This window comes from Plutella xylostella, chromosome 30 (genome assembly GCF_932276165.1).
Source record: "Plutella xylostella chromosome 30, ilPluXylo3.1, whole genome shotgun sequence".
Classification (NCBI taxonomy): domain Eukaryota; kingdom Metazoa; phylum Arthropoda; class Insecta; order Lepidoptera; family Plutellidae; genus Plutella; species Plutella xylostella.
The window spans coordinates 3,400,580-3,421,679 of NC_064010.1; the positions used below are offsets into that span (position 1 = coordinate 3,400,580).

Genomic DNA, 21,100 nt, shown 5'->3' on the forward strand with positions numbered 1-21,100 from the left:
TTTTTTCCCTTTTAATATAGATAGATAGATAGATATTCTTTATTTTCCTTATTAAATATAATGTAACTTGCTTAGTGTTTCTGTATTTATACACATTGGAAGTAAATAATCCTACCCGTTCTGTAATTCTAAGGTTTTCGATCCGGGATTATTATACTTTGTACCCACAACTGGTTGGGTAAATCAGATTTACATATTTTTGTTGGAATATCAGAGGCTTTAACTAGATTAAGCTTTCTGGAAGTATAAAGTTAATTCAATTCAGACATTTTTCATAGTTTACACTCACGGGCAATGAAAAGGTTCCACTGAGAAAAGCACCAATTTAGTCCTAAACGGAAAAGTTAGCTTAATGACGCCTTCTGCAACATTGAAGTACATTTAACAGAGCATCAGGATATTACCAACAAAAAACAGTAATATTTTGTTCAAATTTTAAATTAAATGTTTGAAAAAATTGGGATCGTTTGATGGCGTCATTTTGTGAGTGGAACTTTTTCATTGCCCGGGAGTGTAGTAATATCTGATTCGGGTAGAGTATTATTTTTGGGCTAAGCTGTTATACTTTGTTATAATGTTTACGTTTATGTTTGTGTTTAGTATAGTCACTATCACTAACATTAGAGTACCTAAGTTAAAATGATTACTATAACATTTTCTATTAATTTATATCTGAAATAAATGAAATTGAATTGAATTGAACTGTAGCAATTATGAATTACCTACTATCACTTTGCTTATGGCGCTATTCATAGTTTGAGGTCAGAGTATGATAGGGCTCACTTTTCTCATTATAAACTCCACCATTAGAAGCAGATTAAAATAAATTGCCTATTGTATCTTGTCAGTAATATTTAGATATTAAGTAGTAGTTACAATTAATCTTTGCTACTATTGAAATTAATCTTAACTTTTTTTAAATATTTTAACTAAAAATAATCCTAACTATAATCCTAACTAATATTATAAATGCGAAAGTAACTGTGTCTGCCTGTCTGTTACTCTTTCACGCCAAAAACGGATTTGAATGAAATTTGGTATACATAAAGTCTAGACCCTGAGAAAGAACACAGGCTACTTTTTTATCCCGGAAATCCCACGGGAAAACTTTTTAAGGCGAAGCGGAGCACGCGGGAACAGCTAGTATCATATAGGTATAAACTATGCATGCAGTTTCAGGTATTCCAATGTTATATGACTTTTGTTTGAAATCCCATAATATAAGTTTGCGGAGGCGTGTCAGGCAGGTCCCATTGGAATAGCGTGACTTGTTAATAAAACAGCTGACAAAATATGTAAATACTACCTACCCATATGTCTGACAATAGTGAGCAAAGTTTTATGTAAGCCGCAGTACGAATAATTCAGATGTTGCAAAAGGGTAAGTATAGTAAGCCGAAAGGAGTTGACTAAAGCCGCGTACAGACCGGCCCGACGAACGCCAACGAACGGGTTTCGTTGACCTTCGTTGCTGCAATCTGCCCTGTATTATGTAGGATAAATATCCATCGTTGGGCGTTCGTTGGGCCGGTCTGTACGCAGCTTAAGGATGACATCATCAACAGCTTTTGGAAATTCATGAAATAAAAATACTGCTGTTCACAGTAAAAAGTCACTCTGCCAACAAAATTAAATACATTATAATAATATGTGGGAACATCTCACACACGGCCATCCGACCGCAAGCTATGCAGAGCCTGCAATTTGGGTATCGGGCAGCTGATATATGTATATCTACACAGATACAATAATCATATACATTAACACCCAATAATAAAACTATACCAATGGAATAGCAGACTAGAAGACCATCCACCCAAAATCGGCCTGACTAAGTGGGCTACATCTGGTAAGCGAAAGAGGGGACGGCCAAAATCCACGTGACACCACGTGCGTCGTGCAGGAGGCAGCCGCCCTCGGCATGAGCTGGTACGAAGTCGAAGGCGTGGCACAGGACCGGTCAGAGTGGAAATCTACACTTCGAGCCCTATGTCCCTGATTAGGGATCCCAGGACCTGATGATGATGATGATGATGAATGGAATAGCAAAAATATTTTAGCTACGGACAACCATGCTACGAGCTTTGCTACGAGCTACGGGCTACGGCGTAGCAAATCGTAAAACAAGTTTGGTGAGTTTAAATAGTTTTTATAATTTACTAGCTGTTCCCGCGAGTCTCGCTTCGCCTTAAAAGGTTTTCCCGTGGGAATTCCGGGATAAAAAGTAGCCTATGTTCTTTCTCAGGGTCTAGACTATGTGTATACCAAATTTCATTCAAATCCGTTCAGTAGTTTTTTGCCTGAAAGAGTAACAGACAGACAGACACAGTTACTTTCGCATTTATAATATTAGTTAGGATAAAAATGTCATCGTATGGTACTGGGATGCATTTAGGGCCGGTATACACACATCTTGTATCTTATGTGAAATTAATACCATAAAATTTGGGAACAAAGATCTAAGGGTAGGTAATTAAGTAAATTAAGGTCAGCGCTTCAGCGGGCCGAATGGCGCCCCACGCCGCCGCTTTGTCCTGTTCGTAGTATCCACCTTATATTGATTGATTAAATTTACCTAATTCTACAGGGTGTGACAAAAACAGTCTCGACGTAACTCGTAATACGAAAATGGGGTGAAACACGCTCGAATCCCGATTGAAGGCAGAGATAACGTGTTCACAGAATAGCAGGCCGCCATTTTTCTTTCACAGATAAAAAACTCAATTTTCGCAGATAATCCGATTGTTTGCGCGCGCGGGGTAACTCTACATTACGAAAAACGAACGAATTGCATATTGGCAATAACCCGCCTTTGTATACTTACATTTCTATGTTTTCATTTATTCTTTAAGTCATTCCTCCACCCAAAGGTTGCCTGGAAGAGATCGCTTTTAGCGGTACGGCCGCCTATTGCTTTAACTCCGCTGTATAAATTGTTATTTGTGTTCTGTTTAGTCAATAAAGTAGTACTTATTATATTCTTTTTTAATGTGTAGTTATGTATATAATCTCTAGAACCACTCATATTAAATATCTCGATGTCATTTTAGATGATAGACTCAACTGGTACATGCATATTGAATATTTATGTCAAAGAATCAGAAAGCTAATATTCATATTTAAGAAGCTTCGCAGTATATGTCCTCCTGAGCTTCTCACCACTATCTATTATGCATTGGCTCGCTCGGTTGTTACCTACTGCATAAGCGCGTGGGGTGGAGCTTGCAAGACAAAACTAATTGAGCTGGAAAGGGCTCAACGATCACTGATAAAAGTTATGTTCTTCAAGCCGTACAGATTCCCAACCTATGAATTGTATTGTACAAATAATCTACTCACAATCCGGCAATTATTTGTACTCAATTCAATATTAAGGAGACATCGTTCCACACCGTATAACCCAAAAAATAATCTTTTAAGAAGACAAGACACTGTCATACGAAATTACACTTCTGAAACAGTATTTGCCCGTCGACACTATAATATTTGCTCAGCACTTTTATATAACAAGTTAAACAAAATCTTAAAAATCTATCCTATGACAATACACCACTGCAAACACACACTAATCTCGTTTCTTAAAACCTTGGACTATGACTCCACTGAATCTTTATTTGTAATAGTTGTCTGATTGAGAGGATTGTAAATTTAATGATTTGTTAAGTATAGCTTAATAATTATTTGTTTTTAACTTAAATATTTTATGTTATATTGCACTTTTTTGTAATATTATTATATACTTACTTAGTTCTTTATATCATTAAAATAGTAATGTGATCCCGAGAGGAGGGACGGGGTCTCTGTAATACAGGTCTCGACTTAGCACAGGACCCCGGCGCTAAGTTTTCTTTGTAAAATGTTTTAATGAATAAAGATTTTTTTTTTTTTTTTTTTTTTTTTTTTATATAATCTTTTGTTTACCTTTATATGTATGTGTGTAATAAAGCTTAACAAATATTTAAGTTCCAACCACGACTCTACCTCGTTGTATAAACGTACCGATTGCATGACAGCTTTCTTTGGTTCCTTTTAATTTTGTCAACCTAAAGTAACCCACCTGTACCCGTGGCGGGAAAATGTTTTTGGTCGAAATTAGGTGAAAGTCAGCTTACCATTTATTGGCACGATGCAAAATATGTGACAAAAGGCAGTGTTTTTTCATGGAAATATGGAACACACACATATTTTTATAGGGAGCGGTGGTAAAATGTGTCTTTAGCTGATATTCTTCGTGTACCTACAAACCAGGAAACAGTCACAAAACATACTTATAGGGGAACCCGGGGTAAGATGGGGTCACGGGGTAAGACGGGACCCCCCACTTATATGCAAAACTATACATCTTAGGAATCTGGGTAATGAGCCTGTAGCGACACATGTTATAGTCACGTTTTGCAATGTCAGCTTTCTAGTAACTTCCAGTAGCGAACAATGCGCAGACGCTAGTCGTCTCGCGCCCGTCACTTATAACACACTTGTAAAATGTAATTAGGAAATTATCAGTAAATAGTTTGGCCTCAAGAAATCCTGCATTCTTCATTTACCATCAACCCCATAGCCACCTCATTATACCCTAAACTGGTGACCACCGACAATCTGAACACGCAACCTTCGGAAGAAATTATGGAGTCAGCACGGCGATGACGCGGCGCAGCATGGAACGGCGTGGACGAGACGGCTCCCCCAGCAAGGCCATGGGGTAACAGGCACAAACATCAAGAAAATCATCTACTGGAAGTGCATCACCCCTTCAGACATTTTGGTTACGCAACGAAGAAGAAATTAGCGTATCGAAGCATCTCAAGTCAGCACCTGGACGAGCGGAACACATAGAAGGTACGATTGCGCGTTCACGACGGAAGGTCAACGGGCGGTAATCGGCGCTTCTGGAGTATGCGAGTTTTTGTGTTGTTTTCCTCGCTGCGAGGCTGCCGAGCTGGAGCATAGTGGACTGGTCACCCACGCGGAGGCTCACTCGAGGGTCCTCATGGAAGTTCCCGCCAGGATGGATGGGAGGTGCTAAGAAAGAAGCTATCGGAAATTCCCACACGAGGTCGGATTCGCGGAACCGAGGTAGCAGCGTTCATCTTGCACGGTCAGCGGAATGTGATAAGCGCGTCGCGAGTGAACAAAGTGCTACGTAGTTATACCGAGTGGTTATTGTGTGAGATTTATAAGTTTGATTTGTTAGTTTTGTATCAGTATTGAAATGTAATTTTGTAATTTTTGTTTTGTTTGGTATTGTTTGTTTCAAGTTTAAAGCTCCGTAAGAGAGGCTTTTATAACTTATGTATTACCTATGTAGTAGTCTTGAAAATTTTTGACAAAAATTTAGAAAAACGGGGGAAGTGATGTAGCGACACATGTTATAGTCACGTTTTGCAATGTCAGCTTTCTAGTAACTTCCAGTAGCGAACAATGCGCAGACGCTAGTCGTCTCGCGCCCGTCACTTATAACACACTTGTAAAATGTAATTAGGAAATTATCAGTAAATAGTTTGGCCTCAAGAAATCCTGCATTCTTCATTTACCATGGATCCCATAGTCACCCATTCTTAACCCTAAAAGCCAATAGAAAGGCTTAAATGATTGACCTTTAGTGCGCCAGTGACAGCAGGTGTGAGCGCATGCGTTTTTTGTGTAAGCTCAATTCTTTGTTTTTGCGTAGTGTCCATGTTATTTTTGACCGGTAGAAACAACGTCACAACACAGTAAGTAAAACAGTGGCATGTTTGGTAATTATGTGTTTTTATTTAAGGTTTGGTACGCTTTGTTTAAATATGTGCAAAATCACTTTAACATTGAAAGTATTTTTTTAATGAATTATTTTTAAAAAAATATAACGTGGGGCAAGACGGGGTATTTTTGGAGGGGCAAGATAGGGTACGAATCTAGCTTGGTTAAGTTTTTTTTTTCTCCAACCCAATATTTGACATTGTAGAAGGGCTCTAAAAGGGCTACAGGGAAGTTGGCTAAAGATACAAAGCAGATACTGCCTACGAAGAAGAATAACAACGAAGATGACTGTGTCTATCTCTACTGTGAGGATATCTACAGTCCTACTTTAAATCTAAGGAAAACTGGGTCGGATGTCAAAGGTGCAGGCATTGGGGTCACACTGCAGGTGCTGATGTTGACGATAAAAACACAGAAGAAGTGTTGTTTGTCTGATTTGTGCCCCACATAGTATACTTACCCCATCTTACCCCGTACATGGGGCAAGATGGTTTATTTCCCATTTTTTACATTTCTTAAAATAAGTCAATTGTAATGATTACTTTTTGACTTGTCAAAAGCTGTGCCAAAGTGTTCGTCATTAAGTTCCTAATAAGCCATAAATAATTGATAACGTTGTGGTTATAAATACCTGTTGTTTTTTATATTTTCCCTTAGCGACCCCGTCTTACCCCGGGTTCCCCTACTGTATTCATTCTTATTTGGCGAAGAAGGTAAACAATTTTTGTGTGTCTTTTTAATTAAAATACTATTAAACATATAAACTACGGACAAAATAAATGGTTTAATTACGAAATCAATCATTTTTGCTTGTAAGTATTTCATTTGTCATTATGTTTTATTTTATAACTTAGTTTTTAAAGAATTCAAATCAGAAGACACTCCAAGATTGCTCAAAATCTGCGACAAGTACCTAAGAAAAAATACATTACCACATAGGAAAAAGCGGTTTTATCGCTTAAAGGGGGTTTTTCCAGATTTCCTCTGGAAAACCCGGCTACGATACCTACTAAAATTTTGCTCACGAATATTATAGAGATTCGTGAATGTAAGTATATACTAATCCTAAGTCCTAACTAATATGTATTATAAATGCGAAAGTAACTGTGTATGTCTGTTACTCTTTCACGCCAAAACCACAGAACGGATTTGAAAGAAATTTAGAATACATATGTTCTAGACTCTGCGAAAGAACGGAGGCTACTTTTATCCCGGAATTCCCACGGAAAAACTTTTTAAGGCTAGTAGTATATAATTTAGTAGTTGGCTAATTATTGAAATGTTGATTCGTAAGTATGATGTTAGGTGCTGAAGTGTGTTTGGACAAGCTATACTGAATGAACTGTAGTAGGTACCTATGGGATCCGGGAAACCTTGCCTTCATCATGTCAAATGCAATTGCTGAAAATTTGCTGCTAAACACGGGCCCTGAAGTCTTTGTCCGGTCGTAGCTATACATAGAGCTATGCAGAGAAGAGACCAATGGAAAATACCTAATATTATATATATAGACTAACTCCAAAATATAACTCTAATTTATATTTAATATGTATCTATCTATGTATTTGTATAGATATATAAGCTGTCCGATACCCATAACACAGGCTCTGCCTAGCTTGAGGTCGGCCGTGTGTGAGATGTCCCCATATATTATTATCAAAGGTAAGCGTCCACCTATCGTTATCGTACGTATCACACCAAACAGATTGTCATAAATGTATGGAGAAACGGCGTCGGCAAAGCCGATGAAGTGGACGCACTTGTGTGAGTTTCTCTACAAAGCATACCTAATGCCATACGTCCGTTACATACCTACGTTGCCGAAAAGTGGATGCTTAAAGTAGTTAAAGAAAAGATAGGTTACATCATTTACCAAATAATTGTGATGTTATTGAAGGATGTGTAAATAGCTTTTATTGTATACTTAATTATATGTTTCGTTATAAGAATTTTAAACATTTTCTTTTTTGTTTATGAATTAATGAATATGAATATGTATGGTATGAAACTGAACATCTGACAGTTTTTGGTAGTTAAGTATTTAACTACACATACCAAGGCTTGGAATTCAACAATGAATCATACACCGCCACGGTACCAAACGCTAAACTTTCTGCGCCAGCATGACAATACAATACCCCACTACCTTCCTTACCCACTGCCACTACGAGTAAACTTTAACTGGAGGGTAGAACGAACTTTGCCGGCACCGCTGCCGTGCCGCTGCCTACCGCATGTCTTATTCACTTGTTTCTCTCGAACTCTGAAGTCTATGGGAAAGTTTTTTAGTACTTACTTACTTAAGTGGTGCAGTCATTTGTTTATCTCGGATCTAAGGTTGAATAATTTGTAGGTACTAATTAATTAAACTGTAGGTAAATACACTCAGGAGCAACTAAAGTGCGACAATAACACCAAATTAGTACTAAACAGAATATAATAGCTTAATGACGACGTCTGAAATAATATTGAAGTTCGTAAGTACATTTATCAGCGCATCAGAAGATTGCCACCTAAAAAAGTACCTAAGTAAATATTTTGTTAAAATAATATGTGGGGACATCTCACACACGGCCATCCGACCCCAAGCTAGGCAGAGCCTGTGTTATGGGTATCGGACAGCTGATATATCTACACAAATACATAGATCGATACATATTAAATATAAATATCAACACCCAAGACCCGAGTACAAATATCTGTCTTTAAACAAATATCTGCCCCAGCCGGGAATCGAACCCGGGACCTTCGGCATAGCAGTCAGGGCCACTAACCACTACGCCATTCGACCGTCAACAATACCAATACCATCACACTTCATCTCATCATCTTAAATTGGTGTCACAGTTTTGTAAGAGGAACTTTTTCATGACTCGTGAGTGGTGTAATATAATACCTACATACACACCGAAACACTAGTGCAGTAGATACCTAGAGGCCTAATAGCAACTAGGATCTACGTAAAGAACTAACAAAGATTGACTATAGCAGGCATCCTACCCGAGCTATTCGAAAATAACAAGTTTAAACCCTTAGCTATGTAACAGAGACCGCACAGAAGTAAAGCTTATAAATTAATAATAATAATAATAATAATATGTGGAGACATCTCACACACGGCCATCCGACCCCAAGCTAGGCAGAGCCTGTGTTATGAGTATCGGACAGCTGATATATCTACACAAATACATAGATAGATACATATTAAATATAAATATCAACACCCAAGACCCGAGTACAAATATCAGTCTTTAAACAAATATCTGCCCCAGCCGGGAATCGAACCCGGGACCTTCGGCATAGCAGTCAGGGCCACTAACCACTACGCCATTCGACCGAATTATAATAAATGCTACTAGTAATATTGCGGTTTTCTTCATAGAATGTTCACTCGAATGGAACCTTTGTGCATATCCCTAGCGTCTAAACTGCCGTCCTAAGCTTCAGCAGACCATTTCACTCATCTAAATGTGCAAAAGCGAAATATGCAAGTTTTCTTCAAGGGTGCTGATATACATCATGATACAACGCTTCCCGCGTCTCTATATCTATGTACGCTATATGCTACACAACGGGTTTCGATGCGTTTTATATAAGTAGGTACATAAATTCAAGTGGGAAGTTTATGTAGGTTAGGTAAGTACTTACTATCCCAAAATTCCCACGGGAAAACCTTTTAGATGGCGGGAATCGGTGATGCTCAGGCGTGAAAAGCGAGCGGTTACATTACTGAGCTACCATAATCTTGCTGAAACTATAAAGGGCTTCATTTATTTAAGGCATAGGTAATGTTACGAAGCATTAATTCTGCCACTCCATCTAAATAAATTCTGCACTTCAGCTCTCGCGAATCCAATTCTGTGTGACAAATTCAATTGCTTTATTCCCTAGGTGATCGCAGCGACACTGAATACCTAGGTAGTCTAGTTACCCAGTTTTAGGTTCCTATTCGAGCTAAATTCCAACGGGTTTAAGTAACTCAATTTTAACGTTACGTCCGTTCGATTTTAGCTCTGACTCATTCTATTGGAGAGGATAATATTTCATAGGAATGTAGGTTTATGTGGAGTGTTACTGTGTGTTAATGTTTAAGTACTTTATTATACTAGTTATAGTTGCTAACGACAAAGATAAAATATACTCACAAAATGCCATGTTTAAGGCATCATCCCCGCCATCATCATAACCCGCCGGCCTCATTTTGTACAATCATGCCTCATTTTGTACTATGTTAACCCGCCGGCACTAGGCCGCCGGGCTATGCCGCCGGGTCAGCGGCTTTGGTGTGTAGAGGCCTTTACGTTTTTGGTCGATAATATGCTTATCCGCTGTGAAATTTTAATGGACCTACTTTGTATTAAGCTAGCCTTATCATTAATTTGGTGCTATGTCACTTGTATGATACTACTAGATATAAATTATACTACCTACTTATGATCTACGTATATTATATCAACTGGCGATATTTATTATTGAGAAACGTGTTTAAAACATGCTGAAAACAAATATTTTTTTCGTAAAATCTTTATTTAATGTACACAGTCTTTCTCTCTAGTACATTTATAGTTAAATTAAAATTATTTATTACTCTTTTTATTACACAATCATAACTTAACTTTAAACTTAAGAGAATTACCTATGTCATAACTTTGTTACACATACCTACATAACACACATTCATATAAAAAAAACGAGAAAAAGACATGAAAACGTTCACAATTCTGAATCAATTTCAAAGCATAAAAACCTATGCCGAGTTGCAGAAAGCAACATTAAGCTAATGTCGGCATTAAATCTATGCCTGTCTCTTTCTGTCCATATACTGTCAGAGCAAGGCAGCAATACATTTAATGCCGACATTATCTTAAAGTTACTTTATGCAAGTCGGTGTTAGTATTTCTATGGTTATGGTTATTTGAGAAGCTACATATTTAATAATTAATTATTAGTAGACTTTGCAAACTCAAAAATTGCATTTTTCAAATTAACGTGGCAGGGTGTTGTGCTGTTTCTTAGATGAGGTTTACTTCCAGAAGTGGATGAGTGGCTGATGATGATGATGATTGCATACTCAATAGTAATTTAGATGTTTTAAAAATAACATAGCTTTCCTTACAAGTACTACGTAAACTGAAAGAATGTAGCTTTTGAATCAGCCCAGACAAATTGACTTAATTAGATCATAAATAATTTAAAACGAATATCATCATGATACATGAAATTTAAAACCACAAAATGCAATAAACCTCTTTATTCTTTTCGGAGGCTATAACTGCTTCAGTTAGACCTACACAAACACACGGCCTAATCTTCATAATCATATTTACAATTTTAATCGAAAACACGACACAAAAAGGGTTATTAAACCGAAATATAGGATTTTAGTAGGCTTTTATAAAGTGGTAATAATAATTTTTTTGTTTTCCAAATCTGCGGTGGTGGCACAGTTTCTGCTCTGCACTCTCAGCCAGTGTATTCAAACCACTTCTACGACATTATTATAGATAACACAAAAGAAGCCTACTCAAAAACTATTGGGGGCTGATGATGATTAAACAGATATTTATTAAGTTTTATAGCAGATAGAATAAGCTACCAATTCCTCTTCGGCCTCGCTCACTGACAACCGCCACTCCCAGAGTCCATTTCTTCAACATAAATAGATAACACAAAAAGAGGCTATAGCCAAAATAGGCTATACCCAACAGGCTAAAGGTCTTCGCACATTATAACAACTCACCGGCGACTCGACTCTATGCTAGACATTGATATTTAAGCCCTGTGTCATATGTTCAAGGTTTAATTAAAAAAAAATGGTTATAAAGTAGTGTACAACGAGTGGCCTACGCATCATACACTAAATGTCTAGAAAAACTAAAGGAGTGTGAGTAGAGTTGCTGCCGCGTTGGCGTGGAGTTGTTATAATGTGCGAAGACCTTTATGATAATATTGATGGGAGTCAATTACGCTTCGCCCTCGCTCTCGCTCACTGACAACCGCCCACCCTACTCGGTCCACTTCTTGAACTCGAGTCCGTCGGGCGGCTTGGCGTCCACCTTGTCTTTGCCCACCTGGTCCCAGTTGGTGCTGAGCACCGTGCCTCCTGATTCCACCTGGGGAATGAAGAAGAAACAGCATTTGTTAACAACACTGGAATATTATGGAATTCGAGGAGATTTTCTAGAACTTTTAACATCATACCTTAAAAATAGAAAACAGTTCGTAGAGATAGTCAGCAGAGATGAAGAGCGTGAAAATACATATAAATCAAAGCTGGTTAAAGTCGAAAGAGGAGTTCCACAGGGATCAATTCTAGGTCCACTATTATTTATTGTGTTCACAAACGATTTAATAGGCTTCATCGAACAGACCTCCCCAGACACTAGTGTTGTAGTGTTTGCAGATGACACTAACGCGATAGTTAACTCTAACAACATAGAATCACTTAGTATTAAGACTAATGCTTTAATAATGACATTTGACAATTGGTTTAGGATTAATAATTTGACATTAAATGCTGATAAGACTAATGCAATGCTGTTTAAAACTACAAGTAGAAATAATGATGCACTTGACATTTATATAAATAACAATAAAATTAATCAAGTAAATTCAGTAAAATTCTTGGGCATTCACATTGACTCTAAGCTAAATTGGAAAGTAGAGTTAGAATCTGTCTCTAGCACAATAAGTTCTGCGTGTTATGCTATTCGGAGTCTGAGAGATGAACTAGGCATTATTCACCTTAAACAGGTGTACTATGCCTTAGTTGAGTCCAAACTAAGATATAGTATTCGTTTTTGGGGAAGAAGTTACGATTACAACTTCAACAGGGCATTTGTTCTCCAAAAACGTGCAATTAGGACCATGGTACGAATATCCCAGCGGCAGTCTTGCAGGGAGGTTTTTATTAAATTGGGTATTCTCACCCTGTCATGCCTTTACATTCTGGTTGTCACTTCCCATTTAGTAAAGTACTTACCTACACTAGAATCTGAGTTAGAGAGGAACACTAGGTTACAAACTAGAAGAAAGGACCTAAAATCGGATTTCTGCCCTAATATTGATATAGCCAAGCACTCACCAAGGTTTCAAGCTCTTTATTTATATAATAACTTGCCTACAGAGTTTAAAGAATTAACTGCTCATAGAGTATTCAACAACAAGCTGAAACTATACCTATTGAAGAAGTGTTACTACTCATTTGATGAATTTATAAATGACAAAGCTGATAATAACGATGTATAATGAATATATAAACTGTGTAAATATTATGGATCTATTGATGAATTATTTCTTGTATGTACTTGTAAAATTTGATTTTGCATGTTGTCTATTTATAGTATTTAGTTTTATATAATTTTAAGTTTTAAATTCAAATACAATGAATGGATTGTTGTTGAATAAATAAATGAAAAACTCCTGTGAAATGTTTACTACAAAAAATATATATCCCCAAGTCTAAGCTTGGACTATTTCTCACCACGCTGGTCCACTGTGGATTAGTAGGTTAAGGGTGCTTTTCCACCAGAGATGTGCTATGCTACGATGCTATGGATGCGTTTGATATCCACCAATCATATTAATTGGTGCACATAGCTTAGCACTGGTGGAAACGGATTCAACTAAGATATGTTTTTTGTATGGAATGATGCGTGCTATGGATGTGTGCTATGGATGTGTGCTATGGATGCGTGCTATGGATATGTGCTATGGACCATCGCGAGTGGTGAAGCTATGTATGTGCAGAGCAGACCTACAGTATGCCCGCGTTTTTCACTGAAAGTAGACATGCCATCGTGGAAGCAAATGCGCATCTTTCTCGCACAGCTACTTTGCGGCGGCGCATCTTCGTAGCGCATCTTCCTCGCACAGCTACCTAGCGTAGTATTGGTGGAAACGGTCACATATTTTCGTAGCGTAGATATTACATCTTCGCAGCATAGCTGCATAGCACATCTCAGGTGGAAAAGCACCCTAAGGCCTAACATAATACACTGACGGGCAATGAAAATGTTCCACTCACAAAATACCGAGACCAACCCCAATGTATTTAAAATTCGTTTTAATTTGAACAAATTTTTTCAAAAAAACTCTAGGTGTGCTAAATCTTGATGTGCAGGTTTCCGCACGAAGTTTTCTAATACTTACAAAACTTTTATCACGTAAAGAATGAATGGTATAAACTGTATTTAAATACCTTAAAAATATAAATGAATTCATTGTATGTACATGCCTACCTGGATTTTGTCACTGGAACTTTTTCATTGCTCTTGAGCGTATTGTAATACGAAAATAAACAGATACAAAGCACAACTCACAAAGCTCTTGTTCATGGCCCTCCTCACTTCGTCGGAGCCCTCGCCGTAGATCTTCTGGAACAGCGCGTTCAGCGCCGCCTCGCCCTCGGGCTTCTCTTCCTCCTCCTGTAGTGGAAACGTAGGTTTATTGAGTAACGTAACATTTTCTCTCTCTCTCTCTCTCAGCCTTCTATAGTCCACTGTTGGACATAGGCCTCTCCTAACGATCGCCACCCCAAACTGCCACCCGCCATCTGCATACAGCGGCTTCCCGCTACCTTCCGCAGATCATCAGACCAACGGGTTGGGGGGCGACCGACACGCCGTTTACATCTTACTAATTCTAAAATCATATTTCTTGTAAAATACTTCTATTAAATTCCTTAATACACTCATACTATCAACAAGCCAAGAATATCTCTCTTGGGTTCCCCAAGTTGATGCTGTGAGCAGGAAGCTTTTTGCATCTTTCCACTCTCTTAAACGCTTGCAGTATTTCCTACCGCTTAACACTAAAATTACGTTGGCACAGTCTCTACTGCTCCCAATTCTCGATTACGCTGACGTAAGCTATCTTGACCTCACTGAAGAGCTACTCAATAAACTCGAACGTCTCCAGAACTTATGTATCCGATTCATTTTTGGATTACGTAAGTATGATCACATTTCAGAGTATCGTGCTCAATTGAAGTGGCTCCCAATTCGCCTTCGCCGGAATACTCACATTCTTAACATGTTATTCAATGTTTTGAATAACCCTTCTTCCCCACAATATCTTAAATCTAAGTTTTCATTTCTCTGCTCCCACGGCCGAGCGTTGAGATCTACAGAGAACAAGATGTTGAGTGTGCCTGACCGCAACGCTGCTTCATATAGCGACTCGTTCGCTGTGAAGGCGGCGTGCCTGTGGAACACCTTGCCCGTGAACGTGCGACTATCACCTTCGCTTGCTACTTTTAAAAAGAGCGTAAAGGATCATTATCATCAAACCTTAGGTTGGTAAATTATATTTATTTATGTATATATTTATTATATATGTATGTATTAACATAGTTAGTCGGTATATATTAAGTAGGTATTTTTTGTCTTTTAGTTTTTTTTTTTTTTATATGTGTATCTGTATGTATCATTATTATTTAAGTAGGTTAAATAAATAGGCATTAGTCATTCTAATTTATAGGTATATTTTGGACATGTTAGTCGTTAGTATAGTTCTATGTCTAGTTTAAATTGTTTTTTATTTTATTTTTATTATTGTATAAAAGAGTTTCGTGTGAATATCACTTTAGTTTTCCACCAACCAAGGGTTGGCTGGAAGAAATTGCTTCTTGGCAATAAGCCCGCCTTTGTGTACTTCTTACTTTCTCTGTCTTCATGTTTTTGTCTTTGTTTTGTGTATACAATAAAGTGTCTATAAATAAATCTTTATTATCATCTTCATCACCGCACGTCACCCTCATCTTCGAGTCTTCGCCACATTATATTCAAATACTGTAATTGTGTTCTGTGTTTTTAGTTTACAAATAAATTATATCTTATTCTGTATAATAATTGCAGTATCATATTTGTAGAATCTAAATGAAATAATTCGTAAATTAAACAATGTAGCTCTTTAAATTTGCAAGCTGCCATGGTAAGGTAAAGGGATGGTTATAAACTAGGCCTTAGCTGAAAATCAGCGCTGAATACTGTGTACAGTAAATAAAGGTATTATCAATATATCTAATTGTGTAAGAAAAATTCTTTTAATTTGGTGTCTTAATTACCATTTTCTTGATGTCCTTTTCTATTTTGTCCCAGTCTTTTCTGAAGATGGAGGGGCATTTGGCTGGTGGCGGTCCCGAAGCGTCAATAATTGCTGAAATTAAAATATTAAGCATTTAATTATGCATTTGAAAAGTAATTGATAATATATTATATTTGTTTGGTAACAGTTTTAAGTGCAAAACCCCCAACAGGGAGGATGAGCATATAATACAATAACAGGCTTGTGATGATGATACATATTATATTTTAGTTGCTTATGGTATCTTTTTATAAATCTGTGATAGCAACTCAAAATAACCTACCCTAGAACTGTTGACATAATAATATGCCTGACTTACTGCCTTATTTAATCGTATTTTAATTCATTATTTCTATTAAATAATTTATTGAGTATGATTTATCTATTTTTTTATAACTTACCCTGAGGAATAGCTTTAACTTTCTCTTCTTTCTGTCCCTCTCCCTCTAACTGAGTCCACCTCAGGCCCTCCTTTTTGCGCAATTTCACCTGAAAGCATACAAAATAAACATTATATATATTTTGTTTTATGTTGGAGTTAGAAAACAATCATGCTAGTTCATGCAATTAAAATATCCTAGCAATAGTCTCTACTTTATTATCCACATTTATCATTATTTAGGACTACCAATGCTGCAGGAGTTAATAATGCTAAGCATGTACACTGCACCGAGGTTCCACAGACATATTTGTTAGATGCTGAAAGATCACAATAGCCTGCTTGCACTCCTATGTAAGTGAAAAAGTAATCATGTAACAATGTAAATTAAGTTGATATGAAAAAACATCAACATACCTCAATCTTAGACGGAGATATGGCCATGGAGCACATGTCAGGCACCACCTCATGAGCTAGTTCCAGCTCGAGGCTGAACTCCGAGTCGGAGTCCGGCAGCGGGCTCGACAGCGATAACTGTAACATGATGTTGTGGTATTTACTTAATGTAGTTTTACTACATGATTGTACATGTATTTGTTGACTTAGTTCTAAGAATGAGCTTTTATTCATAGTCAAGTGCTTTAAGAGATGCCCAACCCACATTATGATCAGCTGGGCATATGGGCATAGGCATCTCCCTAGGAGTGACACAACACTCTGTTCTCAGCTTTTGTCATCCAGCCTCTTCTGGGATCCAGTGGGGTATACTTCTGGTCAGGCCTACTTAAACCGCCACAAACTATCATTGACAAAGGTAAGGGGAATATACTTACACTGCGCTCCCCAAAGTCTACTTTCACTTTGTCTTTTGGAGCATTTTTGAGTAACACTGTGATCACAACCTGTGACTCAGTCTGGTACCAATCGTGTTTTATTTTTGGCTTCATTATCTGCAATGTAAAAAAAAGAGTCAGGAATATTTATCCAGCTAAATCTGTGCCTAGGTTTATGTGGGGTTTATATTGGCATTAAGAATTGCAGAATAATTAGTTTTTCCGTAAGTTTTTAGGTAGTACCTTAAGTAGGTACTTAGCTAATATTAAATTGAAGAGATTGACTACAATAACATTATCCAAAATGGAAATTATAGGTTAAAGTTATATAGATTTAAACGTTTTATGTTAATATTGTCAAATTATTTATATTTGATGTAAGTGTATCGATAATTTAACGAAATATCGGCATTAATTTAGAAGCTTATGGTCTTAATTTTATACCTGAAAATAACTACAATCTATAAATAATAACAAAGAGTCAACGCACCGTTATAAATTACTTAAATAAAACTTACTTGAGGAGCCGGTTCCGCCATGGTGCTGTTGTAGCAGAAACTTTATAAAAAATAAGCAACTTGTTATTACAGAGCAAATAGTATTTATTAGGCAATTTTATTAAATTTACAATCTCTTTTTGTTGAGACTGACCAACTGATTTTTCTAGAATTTCACAGACGAAACTGACACTGACAGTCCAGCCTGGCATTAGCATGACAGAGTAAACACGCACACGGGCATACCTTAGAATAATAACTGTAAAATGAGATACTACTTTTTTCTGAGTGCTGCATTGACGATGACGCTATTCAGGCAGAAAAATAAAATGGGATTATAGTAATAATAATAATAATAATAATAATAAACCTTTATTTCAGGCATCAGTGGCCCATATTATAAACTAAACACATACATTTTAAATCATACAAAATAATAAATAAAATAACATAATTATAAAATTTAACTATAACTTAAACTCTAGCACTATTAATAGCAGGGGATTTAATAGTCTTTTTCGCCTCCCTGTAGCGACGGAAAACGATTCCCGCAGGCCAGAAGTCCTTGTTCAGTAGAACCTTCTCCTGGTCGGCGGGAACCCGAAGACGGAAGGACTTGAAGTCCGTCTGCTTGGCGGACTGCAGTCTTTCAATTGCCAGCACCTGGACTGGCTGTTCGGTGCGGCCGACACTCCTCTCCTTGATATAGCGCATGATGTTGTCATGCGCCATATTCGCGTGGATGCGGGAGACGTAACGTAACGGCACCAGTAATGGACACGGACCCAGTAATGGACACTTACAAACTTATTTTGTCTAAAATAAGAGTATGCATAGTTTTACGAAAATTGCAACACCTTAGTTTCAAAGCCTAGACATCCCTCCTTGTTATATAAACAAGTTATTTATGTCATCCATTTAGATTAAAAATTGTGAAGAAAAAAAGTTCATTTGACAGGGGTTCACAAATGAAATGGAGATTTGTTAAGGAAATTGTTAAAGAGGTAAGTGTAGAATATTGTTGGTAATTTCGTTTTATTTTATTTTAAATTGACTTTCTTGATTTTATGGAAACTATACTGAATTTCCGACATATTTTCAAAGGAATAGGGCAGCTTACGTTTATGGAAATGATTTCAGAGAGGGGTGTTCATTACTGGTTTGCAAATTTTCAGTATATCCAGTTATGGACACGTGTCGAAAATAATGTTTTAAGGTAATGTTGTGTTTTCTTATTTAATTGTCTTTAGAATTTCATAATTATATTGGTAGTTTTTGTAAAACATGAATAAAATGAAGGATACCAGTCTTGTACAGGTGTCCATAATTGGGTGTCCATCACTGGATGTTTCACATTTTCCATGAAAAACGTATATACGCCCAAGCAAATGGGAGATGCTATTATGGATGTAAAAGATGGCCACTGCAGCCACGCGTTATGGAGACACAAACATGTTCCATAATGAAATAAAATTACTATATGATAAGTAGTAGTTAAGCACATCTAAATATGTGAACCCACCAACCCGCAGTGAACCAGCATAGTGGGAAATGGTCCAAGCTTAGGAATGCAGTTTAGACCTAGAGGCACAAGCACAAAGGTTTCATTTGAGAGAGCCAGGTGCAGGTACTTAAAGACCCACAGAGAATAGAAATAGAGAAATAGACAGTGATCATGTGAGAAATAGACCAGTGAAGCTTGGTAAGAATACTATAAGAATTTGAAAAGAAGTGGCTTTAGGAGGAGAAGGAATTAAGAGCAAAATCTTAGTAGAAAAAAGGGAAGTGAGAGAAATGGTTCTGAAAAGAAAAGCTTAAATTAAAAGCATTTTCTAGCTGGTGTAAATGCAAGACCTGGATAACCCAGATGATATGACATGACGAGAGGATTGTGGGAACGGAAGAGGTTGTGACGAAAGTGTTGTTGCAGGAGAGAGCATTGACCTAGATGTGGGTGCCCGTACTGATACGGTCAATGGTGCATTTACATGTCTGCGATGCATGTGGCAGTCAAAACACCTCTCCATTACAGTGATAGATATTTATCACCAACGTTACTAAAGTCGGTACTGTTATACTGCCTGGTAGACCACAAAGACGCATAGACACACAGATGCTGCAGGTATTCATTAACCGCTGTCCCCGGCGGAACCTAAAGATTTTCTGGCCCGAGATCATCTCCAACATAGATCTGAGGAAAAGTTGCCATGAAGATCCTGTTGGTTCACACATAAAACGCCGCAAATGAAGTTGGAATAGCCATACGCCATAGACTAAAACCCAATCTTGAGACAGGCTCTCGAATGGGATCCGCAGGGCAAGCGTAAGCAAGGCCGATCTAAATAGACCTTTCGGCGCTCGATCGTATGGAGATGTGGAAAGTTTGCCGATGCAAAGCTGGCTGCTGTCAACAGTCTGGGATAAAAAACTGTTGTGTCTGCTCTCTGTCCCACTGGGGGAACATAATGATACCCAGGAACAGAATAAAATGCAGGAGGACAGAATTTATAATGTTGAATTGGAAATTTTTGTGTTTCTGTGAAACTTTTTTTTTCAGAAAGTTAAATTTTCCGTCTTTGATGGTTCCCATAGTGTAACTGGCGACCAAGCCTGTTTGTGTAAACGGTTATGATTACTAATCATCGTTACAATTATAATAATATAAGCATAAAACTATATTTTATACTTTTATCCAATAAAAAATCACTGTCCAACATTGGGTGTCCATAACCGGAGGTTGGGTGTCCATTACTGTGGTTTTAGGACATATTTTACAAATATACAATTTCCTGAAATACCAATAGTTTAAAACGAGCTAGTGTACATTCATCTTAAACGGCAAGATATTCCTACAATTCATACCAACTTTCAATATTCTAACTCAAAAACTGTGCGAGTAACAGCCAAATCATTTGTAAAAAATCCTTAAGGTGTCCATTACTGGTGCTGTTACGTTAGATGTCGACCGTGGGCGTGGCGGCCTTCAGCGAGCAGGCGGCCGGGGCAGTGCCGCGCTTGTTGCGGTTGCGGCGACGGGGGCTCCTCTTCTCCACCAAGATGAAGCCATCCTTGTCGACGACCGCGTGGCGCGGGGCACGGGGGGGCGCCGCCGGAGCTCCTGCAGCTGCTAGCGTCACCTGGGGTGCAGCTTGCGGCGCGGCTCGACGGCGACGGCGGGGGCGGGGGCATGGGCGGGGGGGCGTGGGCGCGGCCTCCTGCTGGCTCCTGGTGGTGGAGGGTGCAGCAGCAGCGGGGCGCGGCGGCGCGGGGGCGGCGGCTCGCAGTGGGCACGCGGCGTCACGTGTCCGCTCGGTGTAGGTCGCAGGCAGCGGGTTATTTACCCGCCGCAAATCGGTGTCAGTTGCGTGTAGTTGATCTTGCTGCGCTTGCAGTTGACGTGCCGGAGAAGGCGGTGTCGCGTGGATCGCAGCGTCAGCATTCTGCAGCGATAACAACTCACGTTGCATCGCGTTGATGAGTAATGTTCAAGTTAGAAAATTTAACTTTAAATAAACATACCTTTCCGTTTAAAACAACCTACGTTTTGAGAAACTCGCTTGCCTCGTTCT

The 21,100-nt window shown here is 38.1% G+C and overlaps 2 protein-coding genes across 2 annotated transcripts; both read right to left on the reverse strand.

Annotated features, from left to right (window-relative positions):
• Positions 1 to 10,244: 10,244 nt before the first annotated feature.
• Positions 10,245 to 17,704, reverse strand: LOC125488484 (protein SGT1 homolog). The gene is made up of 7 exons (XM_038121431.2): positions 17,553 to 17,704; positions 17,035 to 17,151; positions 16,619 to 16,735; positions 16,224 to 16,311; positions 15,803 to 15,894; positions 14,058 to 14,162; positions 10,245 to 11,849 (listed from the first exon to the last, which is right to left on the reverse strand). The coding sequence occupies exons 1-7, from the start codon at positions 17,571 to 17,573 to the stop codon at positions 11,742 to 11,744; spliced, it is 648 nt and encodes a 215-aa protein (XP_037977359.1). The 5' UTR covers positions 17,574 to 17,704; the 3' UTR covers positions 10,245 to 11,741.
• A 2,781-nt stretch (positions 17,705 to 20,485) lies between these two features.
• On the reverse strand, positions 20,486 to 20,998 carry LOC125491049 (translation initiation factor IF-2-like). Its single transcript, XM_048631939.1, has one exon. It carries the CDS (start codon positions 20,996 to 20,998, stop codon positions 20,486 to 20,488), a length of 513 nt encoding a protein of 170 aa, XP_048487896.1.
• Between the last annotated feature and the right edge of the window lie 102 nt (positions 20,999 to 21,100).

Bases quoted from the DNA above. Each gene is read 5' to 3' on its own strand.
- LOC125488484 (XM_038121431.2), bottom strand. From the start codon at position 17,573: ATGGCGGAACCGGCTCCTCAA. The intron at 15,895-16,223 runs GTAAGTTATAAA...TTTTAATTTCAG, and splicing joins AGTTAAAGCTATTCCTCAGG to CAATTATTGACGCTTCGGGA. The intron at 11,850-14,057 runs GTGAGTTGTGCT...TTCATTCCCCAG, and splicing joins GGGCCATGAACAAGAGCTTT to GTGGAATCAGGAGGCACGGT.
- LOC125491049 (XM_048631939.1), bottom strand. From the start codon at position 20,998: ATGCAACGTGAGTTGTTATCGCTGCAGAATGCTGACGCTGCGATCCAC.